This window comes from Pan paniscus, chromosome 7 (assembly GCF_029289425.2).
Source record: "Pan paniscus chromosome 7, NHGRI_mPanPan1-v2.0_pri, whole genome shotgun sequence".
NCBI lineage: Eukaryota > Metazoa > Chordata > Mammalia > Primates > Hominidae > Pan > Pan paniscus.
The window spans coordinates 24,324,280-24,352,226 of record NC_073256.2 but is presented as its reverse complement, the minus strand read 5'-3'; the positions used below and the strand labels follow the sequence as shown (position 1 = coordinate 24,352,226).

Below are 27,947 nucleotides of genomic sequence, written 5' to 3'. Positions count from 1 at the left end.
CCTACCTTCTCATGTGGATCAGATCCTAAAAAAACAACTGCTTCCTGTGGTCATTATCTTTTCTCACAGGCCATTTCCAGTCCAGAGGAAGACCTTCTAAAAGAGGTGATGGATGGGAGAGTGCTGACATACTATGTGAAGCTACTATTTGGAGTTGGACACGAGTGCATGTGACCTTGTGCCACAGCGGCAATGTGAGCTGGATGACAAATGGAGATTTGGACTTGTGATAATTGGCCTCTGTGTCATTGTGTGGAAGACTGACTGGTCCCTTTATTTCCTGTAGCTTGACTACCACACAAATGAATCCATTCAAGTGTTGGCAAGTGGAGCAGAGTCCCAGGACAGGTAAGGCACCTTCCCTGCTTTTTCTTAAGATCAATCCCCATGCCTAGAAATTAAAGTCACATCCCACACTATCATTAAAGTAGAGAGTGCATTCTGCAGGATGAGTGAAAAGGCATTTATGATTCTTGGGGGCAGATGTTCTACAGTTGCCTGTGCTAGTTCACGTCTTTCTGCAGATCACATTCTTAACCTCTAGAGAGTCTGGCAGGAACAGAGCCATACCTTTCCCAGTCTGCAATCTCTACAGGTACAGAAACACCCCCAGTTCAAGGATCTTCACACCTGGATTTAGGCCTACACCTGCAACTACCCCAGGTAAGTTTCCTTTTTCAAGGGCAAAGTTCGGACAATGCTGTTCAAACTCCAGGCAACAAGCAACATCTAGGGAATGTGCTTTTAGGTAGGGTCAGCATAATATCGCACTCTGGGAGACATTTTTATTTTAAAGTTCTAGAGGGTGATGCTGCTGGCGGCTCCCTCCCAATCTGCACCATTTGCAGCCTCTTTTGAAGACAGAGAACTGAAGGCTGTCCTTCGAATGGAGCAGTGTGATTCCAAAAAAAGAGATGCTCCTTGTGGTCCTGGGACCAGGGATAGGACTCCAGTTGAGCCTGGTGGAAGAGGTCCTCGTCCTAGCCCAACGGAGAGCCATGCAGCTGAGCTTGGGTGATGTGGTCCGCGTGGTTGTTTCTGACTGTGTCCTGAGGTTGCAGGATGGCTTGCAGTTCCCTATGCAGATCCAATGCATCTTTTGCTTTTTTGCTTCTACAACCTGGAATTTATATGTTCAAGATGGAGCCATCTCAGCCATGGCAACAGAGAATGTACCACTCCCACGTGAGGAAGAGGGGTAGGCAGTGCTCTTGTATCACCAGCCCTTAATGAGACCCTGAGGAAACCACATCATGGAGATCAGCCCTTCTCTCCTGTAAGGAACTCATCCTATGAAAGAGCAATTGGTGGCTGCAAGAGCTGTCTCTGGGACAGCTGTTCATGTCTATATCTGCAGGGTAACCCTCATAGTCATATGCAGTCATATCCATCGTCATATCTGGAGTCAGTCTCCAGTTCGACTGAGTGAATGGAGAAACTAAACATTTATTACTGAATAATAACATTAATAAACCATCTTAATGATAGTAATAATAAACATATTGATGAGTATTAACAGGAATGATGATGATTATTATGATACTAATATCCATAATTAATAATTTTAATATTGATAGTACTACTAACCCTGTGGACTTGGGACCTAAAGAGCAGTTTCCCCTGACAATTATCCCATATTTGGCCAAATGGGGTAATATTGAGTTCCAGAAGGCAAAGATTAACATTCAGAAAAACAGGAAAAACAAACTGCAGGTAGGCATGTGCACATATGGGGACTCTATGGATAAATACTAAAGTGACTCTTGCTCTGGATCTCCATGCTAACAAACATGCACCAGCTTTCAGGAGGTAGGACAGCTGGCTGATGTGGCAAGGCTTCTTGAGGACATGGCAGGAGTCAGAAATCACACATGCTGCCCAGCAGCAGAGCTCATGACAAGCAGTAAACCCCAGCGAAAGGACCTGGCTGCCCTTCTGCCATCTGCTCTCCCATGGCCTCTCTTGACTGGTACATCTAGGCACTGGAGTAACCTTCATTGGCTATAGGAGGGCATAATCCTCAGTATTCTTCCACCTGCAAGAAAGACAAAAATTAACTGAACACCACGGCTTCTGGGTATCCTTAGTGGGCTTAGCATATTTTGCTTTTGCTTTAACAGGCCAGTTATCCAGGCAGTGACTTTCTGTACAGCTACAGTCACCTCTGGACACCTGCAGAGACTTTAAAATTTCCAGAAGGTCAGAAATTTTTGGAGACCTTTCTCATGGCTACATTGCCTGCAAAGGTGAATCAATAAGCTTCTGAACTGACTTGGAAAATGTTGCAGAGACTCTTGTGAACAGATAGACCCTCTCCTGCCACTCCAGATAGACGTATCTGGGTCACACACACCTAATTTAACAACTTCTCATTATCTCAGGTGGGCAACAGACAGCAATTTAGGACCTATCCCAGTGTGGATGAAAGACATTGAGTTGGCTTAGAAAAATATTAGATAGACTAGATGTGGCAAGAAAGCCCATTCTGGGGATCAAAAGCCTGCACATAGAGTTGTTGACACATAAAGGGTATGTATAAATTCTTTCTCAGCCCATGAGATCAGGATGTACTTCATCAGTATACCATGCTGGTATAAAGAGATTCTTGCCTCCAAAGGGACTCAGAATATTTCAGGGAACCTGTATTAGTCCATTTTTACACTGTCGTAAAGACACTACCCCACACTAGGTAATTTACAAAGGGAAGGTGTTTAATTAATTCACAGTTCTGCATCGCTGGGGAGGCCTCAGGAAACTTACAGTCATGGTGGAAGGCAAGACAGAAGCAAGCACCTTTTTTCACAAGGTGGCAAAAAAGAGAAGTGAGTGAGCAGAAAAAAAACCCTCCAACTTTTAAAACCATCGGATCTCCTAAGAATTCACTCACTATCATGAGGATAGCATGAAGTAAACTTCTTCGACACATGGCGATCACAGGTCCCTCTGTCGATGTGTGGGGATAATAATTTGAGATGAGGTTTGGGTGGGGACACAGAGCCGAACCATATTATTCTGCTCCTGGCACCTCCCAAATCTCATGTCTTTTATACATATTGCAAAACCAATCATGCTTTCCCAACAGTCCCCCAAAGTCTTAACTGATTCCAGCATAACTCAAAACTCCAAGTCCAAAGTCTTATTTGAGATAAGTCCCTTCTGCCTATCAGCCTATAAAATTAAAAAAAAACAAACACAAAGTTAGTTACATCCACAATGGGGACCTCATGACCCTGACCAGGGCCTTATCCTACTGTGGCTCAACTGATATCCAAGATGCAAGACAAAGTCCTTTTTACTCTTTCCTCTAATCTCCTCTAGCAGAAGGAGGCGGTCTTTTTCGGAGCTGCAAGCTGTGCTGCCTGGGGTTGGGGGAGTGGTAATGCAAGTACTCCTTTAGCTGTCCTGGCTGGTGTCTCAGTAGGTTTTATGGCCACTCACCTCAGTACACTGGCTCTGAGTACAGTACTATTGTGTCTGCAGTAGTGTATGAGATGGAAAATAAGTCTCCATTCTCCAAGACTCTTCTTGAGCATGAAGGCTGCCTGATTGTTGAGATATAGCTACAGACTTTCCTCGCTGAGCCTAGCATGCACATGTTCCTCTGCTGGAAAAAAAACAAAAACAAACAAACCACCAAACAACTTCCCACAAGTGGAATGTTCTGGGACTCAAGGCCATCTAGATTATTTTGTCCCCAGGGTGCTCCCTTGATGTGGTGCACTTCCTCTTTCCTCAGAGTAGGAGGCCCTGAAATTCAGATTACTGCATATGCTGCTGCTGCTTCTCTGGGTCTAGCTACCCAGTGGGGCTGCCGCACACCAGGCTGGTGCTCAAGAATGTCCGCAATGGATCCAGTGATATAATCTGTCCTCAAGTCTCACAGCAGTGTGTATCAGCAGCTGATCAGATGGGGATGGCAGGGGAGTGATGTAGACTCTGAAAGATTCCTCGGTTATAAATAGTCCTAGTGTGTTGTGTATTGGATTTCTCAAATGCCAGGTGTAGTAGTAATGAACTCATCACATGGACAGACTCAGGGCCTCCTGCTTAGCCAGAATGATGCAAGCAATGGTAACAGTTGTGGTCACTCACAACTTTTCTCCTTCCTGGGTGCTATGTTATTCTACCTGCAGATGCTGTAAAGGACTGTCAGTAGGCCTTCAGCCAGGAGGTGGTGCTTCCAAAAGACTGCCAGCTGTGATGGTAGTGGTGAGATTTGGACTTGCCTTATGTTACCCATGGGAGGCACTCTGGTGTCTCAGGAAATAGGTGGAGCCATAGAGCTTCTAAAAGTTTCTTCTGTTATTTGTGTTAATCTACCAGGGTAGGTGGTTGAGCAAAGCCAGGTGGGAACTAGGTCAGGTAAGGTGATGCTCTGGCTCTCTATGTGTGGGACAAGCAGTGGCTCCAGTGGGAATTGGAAGGCAGTTCTTGGGCCACTGGAGTAATTCTCCAGAGAGAAGTGAAGCTGTCTCTGCCTCTGTACAAGGAGAGTCCATGTGAAGAATGGGGAGTAGCAGCTTGGTAGTAAGCCCCATCCAGCTCCCACACACTTGGCAAGGCAGATCTCACACCCACAGTGTTCCAATGGGAGTAGCTAGCTAAGTTTCAAGAAGTCTGAGCTCAGAACTCAAAATTGGCCCATACCGTAAGTCTCCCCTATGGAGACAGCAACTGCAACCTTCAGGCCACACCCTTCCTGATCCACCTGCAGAGCAGGGGCCCCCAGTTGCTGTGCTTGCTGCTGCAGCACACTTCCCACTCACCTCTCAGTTCTGGCCTGGGGAGTTTGTCCCCAGTCAAGATTATATCACACATTTCAGTTGGGAGGTTGTCTCAACCTGTGACCACCATCTGAGTTAGCTGGCAGACTTCTAGGAGGTCCTGTCTAAGGTAGAATCAGAAATGGCTTCCCTCCATTCTACCAGAAACTGGGAATGTGCTGGAGATTCAAAGCACATCCCAATGCCACTCCTCATATACTCACCACTCTTCCCTAAATCAGCTCCAGCGCTGAGTAGGGTTAAGGCCTTCCCTCACGGCCTGGATTGATAGGTTTCCCAGTGGAAGTGTATATCTTAGAGTCAGTTTACCCTCCTGTCACACCCTGGAAACTTACAATTTTCTGCCTAGCTTATGGTGTAAGCTGCATCCTGCTGTTTCTTTCAAATGGTCTGTGGCTTATTTCAATTTTCCTGTTAAATTCCTGTGTAGCTTCTTCAAAGAAAGTTCACAGTGTGAGTCTCTACACACCATTTTGTCTTTCCAAGTGCAAGAGGCACACTAACAATGCCTTCAATCCACCATCTTGGAAAACAAAAGTAATGATTTTCTCATTTTTAAAAGTTTTGTTAAGATCTGTTAATGATTCACAAAGAAATAGTACTTGGGTATATTTGAAATTAGGATTTATTCATTTATGTTGATACGTGAAAATGCAAGACGGTTATCAAGATGGAAGTACTTAATATATATATTTTAATATTCTTAGATGCAAATAACTGCACTTTTGATGTATTTTTATTCTGTCTCAGTTTCATTTCAACTTAGGTTTAAGGGGTTCTTGATAATCTGACATGATAAGTGTTGTTGGAATTGGCATTAAAATCCACCATGCTCTACAGCCCTTCATCCTTCTTCGGCGGGCACCAATTTGATCTTCTACTACTTTGCAGACATCTCTTCTGCAAACACCAGACAAATTGAGACAATGACCTTCCGCAGGACCCAAACCACCTCTTACTGCAGGAAAGAAGATCCAGTGAGATAGTTAGTCCACAAATGGAATGCAAATCCATAAACACTCTTAAGTAACAGAATAAATTTAGTATGAGCATTTTTATGTGGGAGCTCTTGAAATGGTTGCTGCTCATATGTCAGAGACACATGCAGTTTAAGAAAGGTAGCAGTTCCAATCCTGGTTTGGCCCAACAGTCAGTGCATTTTTGGTGGGGAAAAGGGATGTGGAGGAGATGGTACATCTTCATCTTTTTCTCTGGGTTTTCTGTCAGAAAGGGATGTTGCTTACTCCAGTGGCAAAAAATGTCAGTGTCTTCTGCCAGAGTGGGTTACTGAGGGCCATGGTGGTTCCACCTTGTGGCTGATACAGATAGTCCCTTTCTGCTTTTGTTTCTAGCCAAAAAAGATGTTTCTCGCATCTCAGGTATGCTGATTTCAGCAGCTGTTTTCTCTATATGGCTATTTTTTTTCTTTCACTCTCTCTTTCTCTCTCTCTCTCTCTTTTTTTTTTTTTTTTGGCTTCACTGTGCTGCCATAGTTTCTTAAATGGTCCCTTGAACCCTCCCAGGGCTATTTTGGTTTGTACATAACTATCTATATATTTTTTCTCTTGGGGGGAGTGTGTAGAGCTAAAGGCTGGTATATCCTGCTCCTGCTCCCCGAAAGTGACATTATTCCCCCAAGCTAGTATTTCAGGCTTTCAATCTATTCATGCTTTCATCTGTTTAAACATAAGTAGAAATTACTTTTTCTCTCCACATTTAGATTTGCTCTATCTACTTTTATTGCTAATAGTGTCTTAGTCATAGAATAGATTAGTTAGAAAAAAGTGTTTTTGACATTATAAATGATTCTTTCAATTTGTATCTAAAAGTGGAAAATGCTAGAAAGCTTAACATTTGTTATTGTATTCAGACCAGTATTTCCTCCAGATGACCTTTATTACAACAAAGATAATTTAATGAAGATCTCTCTAATGGTAAAGCTGATGGCTTTGTGCTATTACAATATCCTTAAAATAAAGTGACGGTCTGGTGGAAATAACAACTAAAGCAAGGATTAGGAAGAAAACAGTTAATACCTTCAATTTGGTCTCACTGTGCATTAAGAGTTTTCATTGTGTTAAGGATTTACTATACATTAAATAATTTAATGTTCATTTAATAATAAATAGATCTTATTAAATATGATTTTTAGAATTATAATCACATTACTTTTATTCACATCTGTCTACTGATGCCATTCCTAGATGAGAATGGTATAACATTATTTTATTTTTTTTCATTTTGCCACATCTTTACTTACTTAGGATTATGCTGTATCAAACAATGTATGTGTGGGAGTAATGGATGATTCAGGAATGCATGAGGAGGAGGTTTAAGCTCCTTAACCTTGAACAATTAAAATTAGCAACATAATATTGAAATACATACATAACACTCAAGTGGTACTTTCAAAATAGTGTATATTTCCTCTGTTTATTTGTAGCTTTTAAACCCAGCTAGAAGCATTCTATTTCCTTTAGGCACCATAAGTCTGAAAGTCTGTAGTGAAAACTACAAGTAGTAAATGATAATAATTCATGTGCTCCCACCTGTGGAAGAATCGAATGTCTTAGATAAAAAAAGATGGTGCAATTGGTGTACAAAGTATCTAGAATACAATTTGGTGGTGGATTTTCTGTTTCCATAGCAGAGTAACATATATAATATTCTCCTTTCATCAAGTTATTTAAATATGCCTTTGAACGGGGAGAATTGAAAATAATACTGTGAATCCTGGTAAACATTTTAAAATAATGAGAAGAATATTGCCTTTACAAAGTCAAAATTTGTCTGATTAAAACTCATATAGCAATTTCATAGCAAAACACTTCATTCAATCCTATTAAAATAAGAAGGAAAAGAAGAATACCCACTGTCAATGTTGTATTAATATAGTTCTAAAAGTTTTGGACAATGAAATAGGTTGTAAGAAGAGAAGTCAGGGGAGACTTGAGCCCATTGTTTTCCCTCTCCTTCTATACCTCCCAAAATACCATTGGAATGTTGTAACATTTTGAAGAATCTATAGCAGTGTCCCAAATCATAGAACAGTATGAATACATCTGAATCTGAGATATCTCCAAAAGATACAAAATAGGTGTGATTAGAATGAAAGAAAGATTTAGGCTTTTGGCCATGACTGCAAGTTAGCTGCTCTCAAATGACTGCTGCTATCGAACAAATACATTTTAGAGATCTCTTTGAAACATTTCTATTCTTGAAAACGGTTAGGCAAGTTCTTAAAATATCTCCTCTTTCAAACACAAAAATAGTCTGTGAACTGGAGCTTGAGCACTGGGCACTTTGTATTGGCTAGCTGATGGAGGGGTGTGAGGGTTTCCCAGATCTTCTGGGAAGATCTGCTATTATCAGCAATGCTAATGGTGGTACTACTGACTCTTGGGCCATCAGAAATTCCAGTTCATTAATCCTGGAACTTCTATATTGAGATAAAGCATTGAGTCAGTTTCACATAGGAAGTTTGGATAATAGCATTCTCATTTCAGACCGTAGAATGATGGCAGATTAAGGATGAGCCACGAGTTCAGTATTAAAAATGATCAGGTAAGCAAGACACCATGAATAAAACTTAATGAAATGAATAGCACATTTAAATCCTTGAAAACTAAATGTATTGAAATTGTCAATGTGGAGAAATAATTAAGCAGCTGTGTATCGATTGTTTAAAGAAACAATCTACTCTTACAAAGAAGTAAAAACAATAGTAAAACAATATAGATGATAGAAAAAATGGGCAGGTCTGGCTGGGCGTGAAGGCTCATGCCTGTAATCGCAGCACTTTGGGAGGCCGAGGCAGGTGGATCACGAGGTCAGGAGTTCAAGAACAGCACCCCCAAGATGGTGAAAACTTGTCTCTACTAAAAAAAAAAAGTGTTTATATATATATAAATTAGCTGAACATGGTGGTGGGCACCTGTAGTCCCAGCTACTCAGGAGGCTGAGGCAGGAGAATCACTTGAACCCGGGAGGTGGAGGTTGCAGTGAGCCAAGATTGCACCACTGCATTCCAGCCTGGGCAACAGAGTGAGACTCTGTCTCCAAAAAAACAAAACAAAACAAAAAGGCAGGTCTGAATTAAAAAAAATTAACAATTAATGCAAGTTATTAATGATATATTAGATATAGGTAACAGGATAATTAGTAAAGAAAAAAATGCTTAAATGATATACCCAGAATGTAGCATGGAAACACAAGGTCTAACATTTATTTAATTCAAATATGGGGGGAGAAAGGTGTAAGAGGATTCAGCGTTTCAAGAGATTCTCAAAAAGAAATTAGGAAAAAGTATAAATCCATGGATTCAAAGACCGTATTTCTAACAGATGATATAAAAATAAATCCACATTACTTAAATTATAAATTATAAAACATTAAAACCAAAGACCAGACCATATAAACATTGAAAAAAGGACAATTTATAATGAAATAATATTTATCTGATTATTATAGTAAAGCAAAAACTAAAAATGAGTAAACTAGTATCAACAAATATTGAGAGAAAATAACTGTTAGTATAGAATTGGGTACTCAGTAATGCTGTCTTTCAAGAACAAAAGTAACAATATGAAATTGACAGATAAAAACTAAAATTGTTCACTATCAAGAGATCTGCAGCAAATAAAATTTCAAAGGCTATATATCAGGAAGAAAGAATTTAACCCAAAAGCTGATCTCAGAGTCAACTTGGAATTCCATAAATATCACTAAACTGATGATAATAGCAATACTTTCTGACATGGGGGGATTCTGAAAAGAAGCGAACTTTTACTTTTGTTTAAAGTTTAGAAAGCTATAGAAAAATGCTCTTGCCCTGACAAAGAGAATAAGCTGGATAATCTATAGATCATAGATTTCATTTTAAAAGACAGAGCTGAGGTCTCAAAAAAAGCTAATTAACTTAAATTCAGAGTAATGAAGCCCTACTGAAAAAAGAACGGATCCACAGATGATTTGTGTGTACCTGAGTTGCAGCAGCAGAAGCAGGAGGAAGCTGCCCCTGATGGAGATAAGAAGGAAACAAGTGAACCTCAAGCAAATGTTGAAAGGCTGAATGTGGGCTTGTGATAGTTTAGCATCTGTAGGGGCCCAAACACACTCACTCACTCACTAATGCTTTAATGCTTTTCTTTTCTTTCTTTCTCTTTCTTTCTTTCTTTCTTTCTTTCTTTCTTTCTTTCTTTCTTTCTTTCTTTCTTTCTTTCTTTCCTTTCTTTCTTTTCTTTTCTTTCTTTCTTTCTCTCTTTTCTTCCTTTTTTTTTTTATTTTTTTGACGGAGTCTCACTCTGTCACCCAGGCTAGAGTGCAATGGCATGATCTCGGCTCACTACAACCTCCGCCTCCAGGGTTCAAGCGATTGTCCTGCCTCAGCCTCCCGAGTAGCTGGAACTACAGGCACGTGCCACCACACTCTGCTAATTTTTTGTATTAGTAGAGACAGGGTTTCACCGTGTTGGCCACTGACCTCGTGATCCCAAAGTGCTGGGATTACAGTGCCTCGGCCTCCCAAAGTGCTGGGATTACAGGCGTGAGCCACCGCACCCGGCCCCACTAATGGTTTTTTCATGACCTATCTTGTGTGCTCCTAGGTAAGATCAGATGGAGAGCAGGTGAACTACCTGAGACACTTTTGAGGGACAGGCATGTAGGAACTGCTGCAATTTGAGGTCAGAGAAAGGTAAAGGTCACACTGTGAGAATCGGGAAAATCCTCTGTTACTGGGGAGTGGGTTGGGGAGCTGAGAGAATCCCCCCTTCACTCTCTTTTCTCACAGGTGCATAAGAAGAGAGGCCTGATGAGGTCTGAAGGCAGGGGAGGGCAGGTAGCTGAGAGAAGTAGATTCTCTGGTCTTTCACTGAGTGTGAGGCAGCTACTGCCCGTGGTTGGGCAAGGGATGGGAGCCCTGAGAGATTCTTGAGGTGCAGAGATAGAGGCTTGCTGAGGATGAAAGTGGACAGGAAAGCTAAGAGAAGCTCCAATGCTGACCATGGCACTCTGCAAGAAGAGAAAATCTGTATGTAGAGGTTTCTGAGGGAAAATCATGAGTTCAGTTTTGGATATATATTACTTTTGAAATCAAGTGTCCAAGTAGATATATCAGTTATGCAGTTGGATAATTTATTATAAGCCTGGAGTTCAGAAGGAGGTCCAAAAGGAGAATTTAAAGGGATGAGACTTGCTGAGCCCCTCCAAAGAGTGTGTGGTGAGGGAGAAGAGAAGAGGACCAGGAACTGAGCTCTGGAGCTCTCCAATAGGAGGTGTGATGCAAAAAGATGAGGAAGAAACAAAGGAAGCCGAAGTGGTAGCTCCAGTGAGATAGGCTGAGACTCAAGTGAATGTGCTGTCCTGGAAGCCAAGTGAAGAAAGTATACTGTGAAGAAGGAAGTGATTATTTGTGTCAAATGCTGCTAATAGGCCAATTAAAGTTGTAGTGAAAAATGATTACTGGATCTAGCAATGTGGAGATTATTCGTAACTTTGACAAAAGTGGTGTCAATATCATGATCGAAAAAGGGGGAGAGAGCCTGATTGGGATATATTTAAGAAACAATGAGAGGAGAGGAATTGAAGACAGAGAGTATGGACAGCTCTTTTAAGATGTTTTGCTGAAAAGTAGAGCAAAAAATGGGATGACAGCTGTCATCAGAAGAAAAGCAAGGACATTCTTTTTCTTAGATCAGAAAAACAACAGCATATTTGTATGCTGATGGTAATCATTTACTAGCATCAAAATTGATGACACAGTCATGATATAGTGAACTGCAACAGGAAAATCCCCAAGTACACAGTGAAGAGGGAATATAATGCACAAATTTAAAAATTATTTGAATCTCTGAAACATCTGTTTTGATATTAACCTTTCATTCCTGCAATAGTTATTTTAAGCATGTTCTCATTTTCTCTTGTTCAGCGTTGCCAGGTTATTATAAAGTGTATTAGACTTTTTGAAAAACATTTTTTAAAATATTAGTTTTTTCTCATTTATTTCATTAATTTATATTTTGTATTTATAATTTTCCCTTTATCTTCTTTAGGGTTATTATGCTGTTTTTTTTCCAAAAGCCCCCAAAATGCATGCTTAGCCATTAAATTTTAGCCATTTTTGTATTGAAAGTTATGTTACCCATTTCTGTGTGGTTACCTGTAATATACCGTGAGCAGCACTTCTTGGTGTCTTTGCTCCTTATTAATTCACTTGTCTGAAGTTCCTTTAACTCTCCTTTCTGGTCCTCAGTTTCACTTTGCAAATCATTTTTTATTCATAACCACATAAATCATAATTTATTTTGAAAAGTCTCTCATAAAATTTTCACTTATTCTAGGATTATAATTTTTCCATTTGTCTCTTAGAATGAAACTTTCAGATTTGTCAACACTCATTTAGCAGTAGCTCCTATTGATAGGATTCCACCATCTCTTTTGACCTAGTAAGTGAATATAATAATAGATGCCACAGAGATTCAATCCTGTCAGATTTAACTGCCTACATATAAATTTCCATGTCCCGCAAAGGCATCTCATTGAGGTCATGTCCTGTTGTAACCTTACTTTGTACCTTGAGATGCTTGGTGGGGCATGGAAATTTATATGCTGGCAGTTTCCTCTCACAGGATTGAATTTCAGCAGCATCCATTATTATATCCACTCACTAGGTCAAAAGACATGGATGGAATCTTATCAACAGGAGCTACTGCTAAATGAGTCTCTTTTCTATTTTTCCCTATTATAATCCTAGTGAAGCTGTAAATATTAGGTTCTTGAACCCACAGGACTGATTCTAGGATCTTGTCTGGCCAGGGATATAGCCTTCTCATCTGCAGAACCTTATAGTAATCAGCTACCAAATTACCTGGGGATAAGAGAATTGAAAAAAGAAGGAGAATAAGGAGAAGCAAATGGAGTCTCACGGCTGAAGGGCCAGCATCAATGTGGGTTGAGCCTGGATTCTCTGGGCATCGTGGGTCTGGGCCTTTTTATGATGCTCTCTGAGTCTGTGATTTGTTCTTGGTCAGAAGAGCCTAACGAAAAGAGAATAACTAAATCTCCCACAGGAAACTTCCAGGGACACACAAGTACATAAATGTGGTGATATCTCAATGGAATAGAAAGCAGGTGAATGCTATTTATTTCCCAAAGATTCAGGATGTCTTTATTGTCACCTGCTTTCTTTATTATTTTTGACATGCACATGCAATGATCATTGATCTCACTTTATACATCTATTGTTTGCCAGGCAATATAGTAGGAACTGAAGTAAAACTGTTATACACAAACAGTACATAATTAATGGATATAGTTTGGCAAGTTTGCACATATATATTATCTTGTTACCACACCAATATCCAGGTAATAATATATCCATCACCTCCAAATGTTTCCTACGTCCCTTTACTGTTGTTGTTGTCAGAATCCCTAAGATCGACCCTCTTAACAAATTGTTAAATACAAAATACCTCATTGTTAACTATAGGTACTATGTTTTGGAGCCTATCTCTGTAATTGACTCATTTTGTATAGCTTTAACCCTTGAACAATAACTCCCCATATTGCTCTTTCCTCACTCAGTAAAACACCAAAGTCTTTTAAAGCACATTCTATATAATCCACTTTATGAAGCTTTTCCTAACACTCTTTTATCTGTTCCCCCCCAGTAAAGGGAACTACTAATATAAAAATTACCTATTTTGGATTACTGTGTCTTTTACAAACATTATTTTATGAACCCATTTAACACTTATCTCCCATTATCTTATTATGAAGTAAAATAAAACTTGACGTGATTTTAAAAAACGAAATCACAAAAGGGCTTTGTTAAATTATGATGTACCACTGCTTATTTGTAACAATTCAAGTTACACTAGGGGTTTTTAAAAATCTTTTGTTTTTATTTGTTGCATATTGTAAGCACAGTGTCTTTTCCAGTTATTTGCTTTGGGAAGAAAAGTTAGAGTTACAATGAACATCATAGGCTATCTTGTCTAGTCACTTACATTACAGATGAGGAAATGAGCTGAGGGAAAGGAAGAAACTTGCCCAGGATCACCCAGTGATCTAGCGAGGAAGGCGATAGAGACAGCACTAAGGCTTGGTATTCAGAGCCTCATTCTGTTTTCTCCTCTTGCCCCTTCTCTGTTTCCTCCTCTCTTCCCCAGCCTTCCAGAAATACTTTACAGTTCTGCTGCAATGTCTACCTAAGGACATCCAGAGGAGACCTCACTTTTCATTAGACTGCTTTTTTAAGCACTGTCTTGCATTTTCTTCTTCAGTCTTGTTGTATCCCATTTTTGGCTATAAGTAATGCTTCTGCTGTGCTGTTCTATCCAATTAGTTTCTTCTATTTTCATTGAGAGAAAATTAAAACAAAAAAACCATTAGTTTATCTAAATTTGGAAGTTTTAAAACTTGATTAGAATTTCCCGGGATATGGATGTAAGGCATATATTTTAAAATATTTTTCATTTTCAAAATTAAAAATCAAACCCATATATTTAGCCAGGATGACTACTTGATAACTACTAATCAGATGGGTCTTCAGCAACGCCACAAGGATAAACATCATATAAATCAATTCCCTGGTGTTATGTGCTACTGAGTTAATGCAATTTGATATGGGATCACCTTTAAGCAGGCTTTACGGAGTCACACAAAGGAACAGCACAACAGAACCATAGGGTGGAATGTATAGGGAAAGCTGGGATGTAAAACCCAGCCTTGACTCTGACATTTACTCCACTGTTGGGAAAAGCACTTTAGTTCCCAGAGCCTTAATATTTTCCTCTATAAAACAGGAAAAATAGAGCCATATTTAAGGTTTTGTCAAGTCTTGTTGCTGAGTGATTTTACAGTGTCTGCAGCTATCCTCTCTGCTAATCATAACAAGGCTAACGAACTGTTCTTTTGTTTAGTTAAAGATATTTTTGCATTTGTTTACAAATTCTTATTCTTCCCTTCCCAGAAAAGGAAACATTTTAAAGGTAATTTATAAAAGGTTAAGAGTCTCTTACATGTCAACTCTTCACAATGTGACAGAGTAGCTTAACCCCATCCCTAAGAGTATAGTTTCAGATCAGCCCCAAACCTATGTGGAGTGTGGGACACAGAATATATTTCAAACACATGCAAAGGCACACACGCGCGCGCGCGCGCGCGCGCACACACACACACACACACACACACACACAGTATTACCTAAGGCAGAGGTGCAGATGGCAATCTTGGATAGACAGCTCAAAACTCTTAGTACTAAAAAAATCCTAATAATAATTTTCCTGCCAAAGTTCCCACTAACAATCAGATCTCTTAAGGGTTGATGCCTTAGGTTTTCGAGCCTTGTGTATCTTTTGGCTTTCTTTTTTGGTTGTGTGCTATTTATCTCATAGAAAGAAATCTCTTCTTCCTCCTATGCCAGTGCTGTATTGTAGGGGCTTGTTGACGTCTTCCTGCTATGTAGCAATCCAGGTGACTGGCCTCTGGCTTCTTAAGAGCAAGGCCATCACATGCTTTTGTTCTTTGTCTGCTTGTTTCCTTGTAAGGGCCCCATATACAGTGGGCGCTTAACAAAAATTTGATCAACTGAACTCATTTTCCATCTCCGTTCTCTCCACTTCAATCTCTCCCTTTTACTTCTTCCAGGTTAGTTTTCCTACAGCAAAATGGGAATTGTCCAAAAACTGCCCTTCATCTTTATAACTTGAAGGATTCATTTACCCTAAGCCGTCCTTTTAAATTTACTATCACAGACTAGATAGAAAAGTCTGGGTTCACCAAGAATAGGCATGTGTGCCACCATATTTTCTGTTGAAAACTTTGGAAACTGTCTTTTAGCAAACAACATGAAGCATAGAATTTGACCATCCCTGACAATGTACAAGGATCATCCATATTCTCACATATACATGCCTACTTTCCCACTCCTTCCCCAACCTTGAAATCCTGAATTCAAAAGAAAATATGAGAAGATAGTTTGCCTCATATAAGCCAACAGGTTGCTTAATCTTTCTTGCCTATGCACATTCAAGAACTCCAGAAAATTTTCTGATCTACTTAGAATGCCTGATCATCTTCTTGGGTAAAAGCAATAAGTCCTACACAGAATCACCAAAACCATGTCGGTTCAAGGGGTCTTATACCTGTGATTCATGATTGCATGCTCAATGCAGAAGGGCATGCTCTGTTGCAGGGTCATATCTGGTCATTGTGTTTAAGTTCTAATTTAGAAGACTAGTTGCTGAGGAGGAAGAGGGAAGGATAATGTTAGGAAATGGAATCAAACTTAAGGGGAAAAGTCCAGTACAGGGGAATAACAGTACTGAGGGGTAATAGGTTGAAGATTTCTTAGATTATTGCAGTATTTTCAAGGAGGCCCCACGAATCCTTCCTGGCTGTCCCCACCAAAGCTTTGGCATAGCCTTTATGCCAAATGTCTTAGACTAACTAACTTTTCCAAAAGAAAATAGAGGAGTTATGGAGACCAATATTTAGTAGAATAATGCCTGATTATTTTGCTTTTGAGGTCTAGTAACTGCTAGTAAACTTGCCTAATTAATTCACATTTAGAAGTAGAGTAAAGAGGGTTTCAAGCACTTGAAACACCACTGACCTCATTTCATGTGAGAGGTGCTATGGAGAGCTAATGAACTATGAGGCTGCAGGTCTCTCAGCCAATAGGTCTTCTAGATTTCCTATGTGACTCCCTTTTCTGGTCCTAGGCGATTTTGCTTTTGCTTTGAGTATTATAGCACAATAAGGTGTCAGACACTCTACTCTTACCAAGTCTTACACAAAGTTTATCTTGTTATTTGGTGGAGCTTGGCTCATAAAAAGAAAAAAAAAAGAGAGAACGATAAAGAGGAGGACAGCAATCCTCATGGCTGAGGAAAGAAGAAAGCTTGGCTTTATTTCCAGTAGGCAGAGAAAACTTCCGTCTGTGGCTCTCTAGCACCAGTGGAATGTCTCTGTTTGGATAATAATTGTCCTTCCATACCTCATTAGGCATATTCACAGAGATGTACTATGCACACAAAATGACCTTCATGAGACGACTGAGAGTCCATGTTTTATTGGACACTAAGTTCATTAGAATGATGTGGGTGCACAGTTTTGACCAGAAAACCTTGTTAAATGGGAACATAAGCTACAAATATTTTGGCAAAAGATTAAGGTTTATGAACAAACAACGATTTATGATAAGTTACAATTAATTAGGCCATGTTGAGAAACCTTTTTGTTTAGTTAATGATTAGACATTTCGTTAGTGAACACTTCCCAGATTTTACTTGCCCTATTAATCCCCACTTTGCCGCTGGTCTGAACCCCCACAGTGCCTTGTTTATGGTACAGTGCCTACTGCCTTGTATGTTAGATTAGTGAACATATATTTGCCCCCTCTACTACTGCAGGAGCTTCTTGTTTGCCAGGACAGGGCTATATTCCCCAGAGCCGAGGAGGAGTTGAATCATGTGGTCATTTATTCTCAAATCCTCTTCATCAAGTGAAGCAAAACAGGACAGTGAAAGGTCACTGAACATGGAAGCAGGAGGTCTGGATTTCAGTTCTAAATCTCTAGATCTATTACTAACTGGAGGTATGGATAGAGTCAGGCAAATTTTCTTCCTTAAGTCTTGACAGCACCTATGTAGGTCCAGATCCATTGGATGTAGATAAGGGGATTCTCAATAATTACTGTGCATAAAATCAACTGAAAGAGTTAGTTTGCAATGCAGATTCTTAGCCCCATTCTATGAAATTTTTACTGTTTTATAAATTGATAAATAATTTTTATTAGACAATGTAAATTTCCTTACTTGCACCAGCATACAAAAATATTGAATAATATTAGCAGCAGAATCTTTCAACAAAGTAACTATGTATAGCTATTAAACCACTTTGTTTCACTGCTTTTTATTTTCTTTTATTTATCACTATTGTCTTCATTATTATCATCACACATTATTGAACACCCATCATGGACCATATGGCATAAACATTGTTTCTGCTCATAAGGAGCATGTATTCTCCACGTGTTTATAAAATTAATGCCTGAATAAGTTTGCTTAAACAAGGCAGAAGTTGATTTCTTTTTCACTTAAAATTAACCTGTAGTTATACCATTCAGGGCTAGAACAGATACTTTCTTATATCATTAGGGATGCAGGTGCCTTCCGGCTCTCTGCTCTGCTATACTTTAGAAAAGGTCCTAGTTTGGCTGCTAAATTCCCACCTATTATTTCTGAATTCTAGACAGCAGGGAGAAAAAAGGCATGAGAGAAGGGCAAAGGAACATCTACCCTTCCTTTTTAAAATTTTTAACCAACCCCCCTTAAAAACACTTTGTTGAGACATGATTACATTCAAAAAGCTGTACCTATTTAATGTGTATATCTCAGTGAGTTTGAGAATAAGGATACATTGTGAAAGCATCACTACCATCAAGATTATAAACATATTCATCAACTCCCAAAGTTCTCCCTCCCATTCTAATTATTATTTTTATTGGTAAGAATAATTAACATAAAATTCACCCTCCTATTATATTTTAAGTATGCAATACGGTATTCATAGCTATAAGCACTAAGCTGTAAATTAGACCTCCTGAACTTATTTATGTGGTATATCTAAAACTTTGTACTGTAATCACACCTACACACTTACCTGCACCACAGCTCCTGGCGTCTACCCTCTGCTTCTGAGTTTGTTTTTTTGAGATTTCAAATACAAGTGAAATCATACAGTATTTGTCATTCTGTGTTTGGTTTATTTCACATGACTTCATGCCCTTCAGATCCATCAATGTTGTCACAAATGACAGGGTTTCATTATTATATAATACTGAATAATATCCCATTGTACATATATATATATATATGTATAACATTAATTCAGCCGTCCATGAATGAATGATAACCTGTATGTCTTCTTCATAGATCTTGACTATTGTGAACAGTGTTGAAAGGAATATAGAAGCGCAGATATCTCTTTCACATAGTGATTTCAATGACTTCATAGATAAATATTTATACATATATGATATATATAATACATATAAAATAAGTGGGATTGCTGGAACAAAATGGTATTTTTATTGTTAATTTTTTGAGAAACCTCCATACTATTTTCCAAGGTGGCCATACTAATTTACATTCCCACCACCAGTATACAGAGGTTCCCTTTTCTCCACATCCTTACCAACACTTGTTATCGTCCATCTTTTTGATAATAGCTATTCTAACAGGTGTGAGGTAGTATTTCTTGGTTGTTTTCATTTGCATTCCCGTGATGACTAGAGAGGGTAAGAATTGTTGATATATATGTTGTCCGTTTGTATCTCCTTTTTTGACAAATGACTGCTCATATGTCTTTGTTCATTTTTTACGTTTTTAATTTTTATTTTAGACACAGAGGATACATCTGCAGGTTTGTTACATGGATGTATTGTGTGCTGCTGAGGTTTACAGTATGAATGATCTCATCACACATGTAGTGAACATAATACCCAATAGGTAGTTTTTCAGGCCTTGTACCCAACCCTCCCTCCTCCATCTAAGAATCTCCAGTGTCTGTTGTTTCCATATAAGTGAGAGCTGAACAGTGTATAACCCAATGTTTAGCTCTCACTTATACATGAGAATATGTAGTATTTGGTTTTCTGCTCCTGCGTACCACACCACACTGGGCTAATTTTTGTATTTTTGGTAAAGATGGGGTAGCTTCAGCATGTTGGCCAGGCTGGTCTTGAACTCCTGAGGTCAAGCGATCCACCCACCTCACAAAGTGCAGACATAACAGGCATGAGCCAGTGCACCTGACTTTTCTGAACTTTTTTAGCTTATGTTAGGTTTGTCTGTTCTAGAATTTTGTATACATTTATTTATATTATAGGACACTTTTTAGCTCAGCTTTCCCCACTCGGGGTTAGAAAGATTATATTGATCCATGATCATGATGTCGATTCATAGAGTTGATTATTCCCATTTATTGATAAATATTACTCTATAATATGCATATAATTTATCAATTTCCTCTCAATAGACATTTGAGCTATTCCCAGGCTTCTGCTATTGTTAATAGAACTCAAGGACACATTTTTAAAAGAAAAAATTTCAACCCAAAATGTCCTTTCCTTTTGGCTCTCCAATATTGTGTCAGGGTTATATATTTGTTGTCTTGAAAATCCAATTACATTGAACAGGAGGTGTCTCTAGAATCAAGGTTCAGTATATGTGTGGTCTGGCTGTGTCCTGGAATGTAGCCCTTATTAGTTTTATTGAGCATTTTCCTATATAAATTGAAATCAAGTTGAAGACTCATTTTTCCACAGTAGGACAAATACAACAGTTTAGGACTTTGGAGAGATAGCAACTTGCTGCTTGCCTGTGCAACCCACCTCAAAAGATACAACTCCTCCAACTTTTGATTTCTGGTGACTTCTCCAAACAATTAGATGTGAATTGACCTTATTCCCTTACATTAGTACAAGTCGATCTTCTGCACCTGGCCAAATACAGTATAAAATTGATGAGCATACGTTTCTTTTAGTTTCATATTTTCTATTTAAAGCTACTCTCTTTGGCTGGGCACTATGGCTCATGCCTGTAATCCCAGCAGTTTGGAAGGCCAAGATAGGTGGATCACTTGAGGCCAGGGGGTTGAGACCTGCCTGACCAACATGAGGAAAGCTGTCTTTCTGAAAAATACAAAAACTTTCTGGGTGTGGTGGCACGTGCCTGTAATCCCAGCTACTCAGGAGGCTGAGGCAGGAGAATCACTTGAACCCAGGAGGCAGAAGGTGCAGTGAGCCAAGATCCCGCCTCTGCATTCCATCCTGGGTGACAGAATTAATCTCCATCTCAAAAAAATAAAAAGCTAATCTATACTTTTCTTTTGGTGCATTATTAGAACATAGAAGGCAATAAGGCAAAACTATTGTGGGTATATTAGTGCATATCTGTAGCACATAGCACAGTGCCTAGCCCAAAACTTGTGTTGAAAATTAAGAGAACCTTCTTCATATCACTTTTCCACACTCTAGTTCTGAATTTAAAGAAAGAAAAAGGTAGGTTAGGAAATATAGGTATCAGTTATTTCTATTGACAGATCATTTGGATAACATGTTATTGGGTGTGGGAGAAAAAAGATTCCTAACTCTCCACCCCAGAAATAATTTTGCTGATACAAAAATCAGCCAGACATGGTGGCACAGACCTATAATCCCAGCCACTTAGGAGGATGAGTTTGAGGATAAGGATACATTGTGAAAAAGGTGGGAAAATCACTTGAACACAGGAGGCAGAGATTGCAGTGAGCCAAGAGTGCCCCACTGCACTCCAGCCTAGGCAACAGAGAAAGACTCTGTCTGAAAGAAAAAAAAAAAAGTTGTTGCTATATAGCACATAATTTCATTGTCATCTCATTTAAAATTGAATAGCACATTTGGGTTGAATTCTTGTGCCTGCAGAGACATTTGCTTCCGGCTTAAAATCACTGGCTGTAGGAGGAAACTCCAGCAGAGGGCATCGTAAGGATTTCATAGTGTCTATGGTCATCTTGGTAATTCCTCAGATAATTCCTGGCAATTCTGTTAGGTCTTGAACTTCACTTACTTCTTACATGTTTAATAAAAAGAAGTTCAAAACATTGCCATGGCTGTTGAATTCCCACAGGCTTGTCTTCCCTTTAAAATTCATCACATGGTTTGTACTCTTTTGCAGATATAATACATAAGTTTGGAGGTGGATGCTTTCAGCCATTAAGTTCAAAAGTACTGCTACAAGGGCCAGGCCTGGTGGCTCACACCAGTAATCCCAACCCTTTGGGAGGCCAAAGCAGGTGGATCACGGTATCAGTAAACTGAGACCATCCTAGCCAACATGGTGAAACCCCATCTGTACTAAAAATACAAAAATTAGCTGAGTGTGGTAGTGTGTGCCTGTCGTCCCAGCTACTCGGGAGGCCGAGGCAGGAGGATTGCTTGAACGCAGGAGGCAGAGGTTGCAGTGAGCTGAGATTGCGCCATTGCAGCGCAGCCTGGTTACAGAGTGAGACTCCGTCCCCCACCGCAAAAAAAAAAAAAAAAAAAAAAAAAAAAAAGTACGCTACATGGACATCCATTGTCCCAGCATCTCTGCCATAATAGCTGAGGAATTATCAAGAATGTCTGTTAATTTCTTCAACTCCAAATTTGTGTTATGTCCCTTGGTCTCCTGTCATACCATAAATTGTATTATTCATAAAATGGACAATTTGTCTATACTTATGTCTTCTCAGTATGCTACATCCCTTTAGAATTTAAACATAGAGTGTCTCCCAACCTGAAATTGGAAGTTTTGAAAAACCAGAAAAATGTTTTCAGACACCTTTTATTTCCAGCTGTTTTTATGTCCTCTCCTGAATCCAAGTTGAGGGTAAAGTCCATTCGTCAGCATTTCTCCTCAACTCACAACAACCTCATCCCACTCCAGTATGATGTTTGTCCCCACAAATTGATGCACATAATTCTTGCTGGCAGTGGTAATGTCCTAATAAAAAAAATCATAAGATGGCGTCAGACTTTACTTTATTTTCTAGCTCAGCAGAATTTGATTCCTGCCTGATGAGGAAACCCTATTTTCCCTAGAAACTTTTCAATTTTGTCACAGGTTTGGTTCCCAGGGAACTGGATATAGATGAAGTTTAGTGTGCAGGATGTTTATTAGGAAGTGATGTGAGGATCCACATCTGTGGAAAGGATTGGAGGGAAGCCTTATGTGCAAAGGGACAAGTCTAATGGCAGTGCAGCCTGACATTGTCACCTGGCCACACGGACAGAGCTGTAGAGCTAAGAAGTCCTCCCCTATTTGTCCCAACTGAATCAAATGGCAAAGCCTATGTACCCCTTGCCTCCATTAATGATTGTGTGCTTGCCACTTGTGGAGGATGAGACTTTGAAGCAGGTGGCTTTCTGTGGCTGAAGAAAACCTTAAATGTGCTGACAAAGATTTCCAAAGAGACAGAGAATGTCATTGGCCATGTATGCTGCCCCTTTCCAAAGAGGAAGCAACAAGGGTAATGGCCTCCAATGGCTCTGTATGCAGATAGGTGGACAGTAATGTCTGTCCCTCCTGTGACCTAAGAAGAACAGATGGCAGACATGCAGCCAGGCAGTTAGAGGTGACACAGTGTTAGGAGATAAACATCTGTCAGAAGCAGTGCTTCTTTGAATCAGGTGTGACACGAGCCTTGCATCCCTTGCATGGACCCCTTCCCCATTATCCTGCTGTCCTACCTCATGAAGGTGGGTGGGGGCTGGCTGGTGGGGAGTCCCTGTACCAGGTACACTTTGCCTGCAGTCTTTCCACATGAGTTCCAAGGTAGCCCATGTGATCATCCATGAACGTTGTGTTTTTCTTATGCTGCTTGTCCTTTGCCTTTGAGGAACACGTTTCATTTGACTCTGAATCCAAACAACTCATGTGTCCCTATATCTGTACATTGTCCTTCACTTAGGGGAATCTCCAATCCCTAATGCCTTTGTTTTATTTTTGCTATTAATATTATAATAATTAACATTGTCATTATTATCTTCATTGTTGATATTCAGTTATTTTTATTAATAGAGTTACTATGAATTATTATATTGTGGCTACTTACACCAAGATGAAGATAATTAGTTCAGGAAGAATCTGCATTCTGAAGACAAATAGAAGTTCCAGCTACAGATGGGCAGACGCATGCCCTCTCAATTCCTGATGGACCTCCTAATGCCTCCTGGACCTAAGGGGCCTCCCTCAATGTTCCAAGATGCCACCAAGGCAGGGATCAGCTCGTGCATTCCTGAGAACATCCAGGATGAAGTGAGGCTCTGGAAAAATGCAAGAGTTTCCACATAATCCCAAAAAACCCTACAGGTGAACTGGATGCCACAGAAAGAGGAGTGGTCTTTGTTACAACGAAATCAACAAAATTATTTCGAAGTCAATTAGGAAACTCAGAAATCACTCTTGCTACCATTAAGAGGAAGAACAGGAGCCTGTGAATGGCATCCCTGGCCTACCTGAGACTCCACAGATATTTCTATGGGGCTTCAGACAGCAGAAATCTCTGTGATTTACAGAAAGGCAGGGACAGCTCATGCCAGCCCATCCCTCTGCAGAATGTCTCCCAGCAGATCAGTGGCATGGAACCATCATGGACAGCACCAAGGCTCAAGGGCAGCATCCCAGGCCGGCCTGTGACTCTAGATAAGTTCTGAGTCCCCATGGGGGCTCAGGAAAGGTTAGTGACGACCTGGAAAGAAGGGACAGGCTGAAACCGCCCCTAAGCAATCTGCAGGATTCCAACTTCAGCAGGAAGCCAAGGACCAGCTCGTACCACACCAGCGCCCCCTGAAAACGCTGGATACAATCCCACTCTGCAGAAAGTTCCACATAGAAGTGGCTGGGAATTTTGCATTCTAGACTGCATTTTACACTGCCTCTGGACATGTGATGAGAAATTTAACATTGGTGTATCTAACTCTGACATATTTCACGAAGTGATTTTTTAAAATGTGGTAAAAAAGACCAAATATAATTCAAACATATGCATTATATGTCAAAGTATGCTTCGCTGGCATCAAGTAGACTCACCTTGAGATACAATCTTGGACAACCTCCATCTTCAGAATATCTACTTTTTCAAAGGGAAACTCTCCAACCACAAATCAATAACATCAAAAGTTTGCAACTACAAGCCGATGTAAAATAAATACATGAATTCTACCGCAGTGAATTGGACTGCACTGGGAAACACAGATGAGGAAAGTCAACACCGCTTTGTCCTTCAGTGCCTGGCTCCTTTTTCAGCTCGTCTTGCGACTCCAGGCATTATGCCTGAAAAGTCTCCCGGACGCCTGTGAGGCTCTAATTCCCTGGGTCCCATTGCCATTTCTCTGGATTTGCGAAGATCCACCGGACTTTCTGTGGAACTCCCGTGTCCCTGAACTTTTGTGCCACGTCCCCTAATTCTGCCCATGCTCATCTGCACCTGCACGACTTAGGGTCCATGTTTCTTGGACGGGAAGAGACAGGCAGGAGTCGGAATGATGAACCAGCACACTGGGGCGTTTTCTCATGTAGCCCAAGTGACCCCATGGTGTTCTTGAGCTTTGGAACCAGTCGCGTCCCCTTTGACACTGCACCCGACTCCCAGTTTCTCAATCTTGTTGGCCCTCCGGCGATCTCTCGTTGGATGAATTGCACCTGCGGAAACTCGAGTCCCCTCTGATTTGCGCTTCATTAATTATTCATGATTCAGGTGGGAAGGCCTGCTGACGACCCCCTGTGGCCATTCTCTGAGCTTTCCGGTCATATCGTTTCCTTCCACGCTCTTTGGTTCATTGTGTCCTGCTCCTGCTGTCAGAGGAGCAGAGAGTTGATCTTATTGATTCTGGATACGGATACTTTCTAGGTGATCTGGATAATCAAGATAACGACCCTCAACAGCGGCGGAAAGGGAGCAGCCGTTTGGTGTGTCTCAGAAAATCCCGCTCAGTTCCGAGGCCTCCTAGATGTGGAATCCTGCTCAGAGTTGTTCCCAGGTCAGAGAATGGAGAGAGCCTGTGCATGATGGGATATCCCTGCCTAGATCTTTCAATGAGTCTCTACCTCAGCTACTCTCAGGATCAGGGGGAGAACCATGGTGTCAGACATCCGGAAAGAAGACGGGATGAATGTTTTACCGCTGAAGTACATCCCAAATGTCGGAGTTAACTTCAGCTTTGCTGGGGTCTATTTGGCCAGTGAAACTCTGCCTGGTTCATTCGCACATCCGGGAGCCACTTCACGGGGGGCCGTCGCAACCGGAACCACACACTTGACATCGGCGGTTGAGCCAAATGGGGACTCGTGGTGCAAGCAACGCTCCCCACGTGTTAGCGTGCGTCAGATTCAGTTGGCGGAATTTTACTAGGTGCGTGTTGGTAGAGCGGGGCTGAGGTTTTCTTGCTCCTGTGGTTGTATACGAAGTCAAAGGTCCTGCCCAGCCCTGCGGTCCCCTCAGTCAAGTCTGTTTCGGAGACATAACGATTTGGATTGCTAACAAGTCAAGAAATTTTCAAGCCCTTGGATGTAGGGAAGAGAAAGATGTCACACTGTCACTGTGTCGATGTAGAAAGGGAAGACACAAGAGACTGCATTTTGAAAAAGACCTGTACTTTAAACATTTGCTTTGCTGAGAAGTTGTTCATTTGTAGCTTTGCCCCAGCCAATTTTCCCCAGCCGCTTTGACCCAACTTGGAGCTCACAAAAACCTGTGTTGTATAAAATCAAGGTTTAAGGGATCTAGGGCTGTGCAGGACGTGCCTTGTTAACCAAGTGTTTACAAGCAGTATACTTGGTAAAACTCATTGTCATTCTCTAGTCTCAATAAACTAGGGGCACAATGCACCGTGGAAAGCCACAGGGACCTCTGCCCTTGAAAGCAGGCTATTGTCCAAGGTTTCTCCCCATGCGATAGTCTGAAATATGGCCTCGTGGGATGAGAAAGACCTGACTGTCCCCCAGCCTGACACTCGTAAAGCATCTGCACTGAGGTGGATTAGTAAAAGAGGAAATCCTCTTGCAGTTGAGATGGAGGAAGGCCACAGTCTCCTGCTTGCCCCTGGGAACTGAATGTCTCGGTGTAAAACCCGATTGTACATTTGTTCAAGTCTGATCTCGGAGAAAAGCTGCCCTGTGGCGGGAGGCGAGACGTGTTTGCAGTAATGCTGCCTTGTTATTCTTTACTCCGCTGAGATGTCTGGGTGGAGAGAAACATAAATCTGGCCTACGTGTACGTCCAGGCATAGTACCTTCCCTTGAACTTAATAATGATATAGATTATTTTGCTCACATGTTTTTTTTTGTTGTTGACCTTCACCTTATAATCACCCTGCTCTCCTACTACATTCCTTTTTGCTGAAATAATGAAAATCATAATCAATAAAAACAGAGGGAACTCAGAGGCTGGTGCCAGTGCAGGTCCTTGGTGTGCTGAGTGCTGGTCCCCTGGACCCACTGTTGTCTCCCTATACTTTGTCCCTGTGTCTTATTTCTTTTCTCCGTCTCTCATCCCACCCGACTAGAAACACCCACAAGTTTGGAGGGGCAGGCCACCCCTTCACTTGGAAAATCAGTTAAACACAAACACGGAATGAGAGTCAAAAGACAATACGTCATCTTTTTGAGAATTTTATTCACTTCTAAACAAATTCAACACACATATGTACAAAGGCATTCCACAGCCCAGTTTTCGAGGCTGAGGAAAGACCCCGAGAGCGCTCTGCACAGCACGCTTCCCAGCGTCCGAAACACTGCTCTCAGGGCGGGGCACAGCGGAAGGGCTGCACCTCTCAGGGTTCCCTAACTTTTCCCTTATTCAGTCATCTAGAGAGCAAATACACAGTAATTCCCCAGTTTCCTACTGACGTCCCAGCGGAACTCTGACTCCTGTGCATCACGCAGTTTCTGAGGCAACGAATCTCTGGCACGGAAGCTTTTCCTGGCGCGTTTCCGGAGAACCATGCGAACTACAATGTCCCTCACCAGAATTCAATGAGGCAGAGTCCCTGCATCTGCTCCCTGCCTGGCCTGGGCTCCCACATCCACAGAAGCGCCACAGCCGGGGAGCTTCGGAGTCACCGCACAGAGTCTTCTCTCTGCTCTCCGTACCTCAGTCCCACATTCCCCTTCAAGTCACGGGAGCTGGAGGCCAAGGAGCCCCTGCCACCTGCAGTCTCACTCCAGGTCAGAATCGCTGTCCTCTGAGGAGGAGGAAACCTGAAGGTCCTCATAGAGGACGCTCGGTGGGACACGAACACGGGGACCCTCAGACTTCTCTGACACATGAGGGCTCTGAGCGAGGAAGGCTCCCGGCTTCTCAGGAGAGTGAAATGGGGGTGCCGCCAGGAGGCTGGAGCTCCAGCGTCCGTTTTCCAGTCTCCGGAAGAGCACTCTGAGAGGCTGGGCCCCATCATGGCTGGCCGCTGGGTAATGGGACATGGTGCAGGCCTGGGCAGTAGGCAGGCAAGGTCTGCTGTGCGGAGGCTGCCGGTCGACGCTTTGCACCTGGGCGGGTGTCCTCCTGCCCATCTGGGGCGACGTACTTGGTCCAAGTTCGGTTGCGGCTGGCGGAGGTTGGAGATTCTCCGAGGCC

At 41.2% G+C, this 27,947-nt stretch overlaps 1 protein-coding gene across 2 annotated transcripts in view; it reads left to right on the top strand.

Moving 5' to 3' along the window:
* LOC129395834 (uncharacterized) overlaps positions 1 to 27,947 on the top strand; it is a 55,646-nt gene that overhangs the window by 18,197 nt on the left and 9,502 nt on the right. For both annotated transcript variants that reach the window (XM_063607056.1, XM_063607055.1), the window contains exons 3-4: positions 70 to 194; positions 287 to 348. In XM_063607056.1, coding sequence (XP_063463126.1) covers positions 70 to 194; positions 287 to 348 — 187 coding nt within the window. The remainder of the gene's footprint in view (positions 1 to 69; positions 195 to 286; positions 349 to 27,947) is intronic.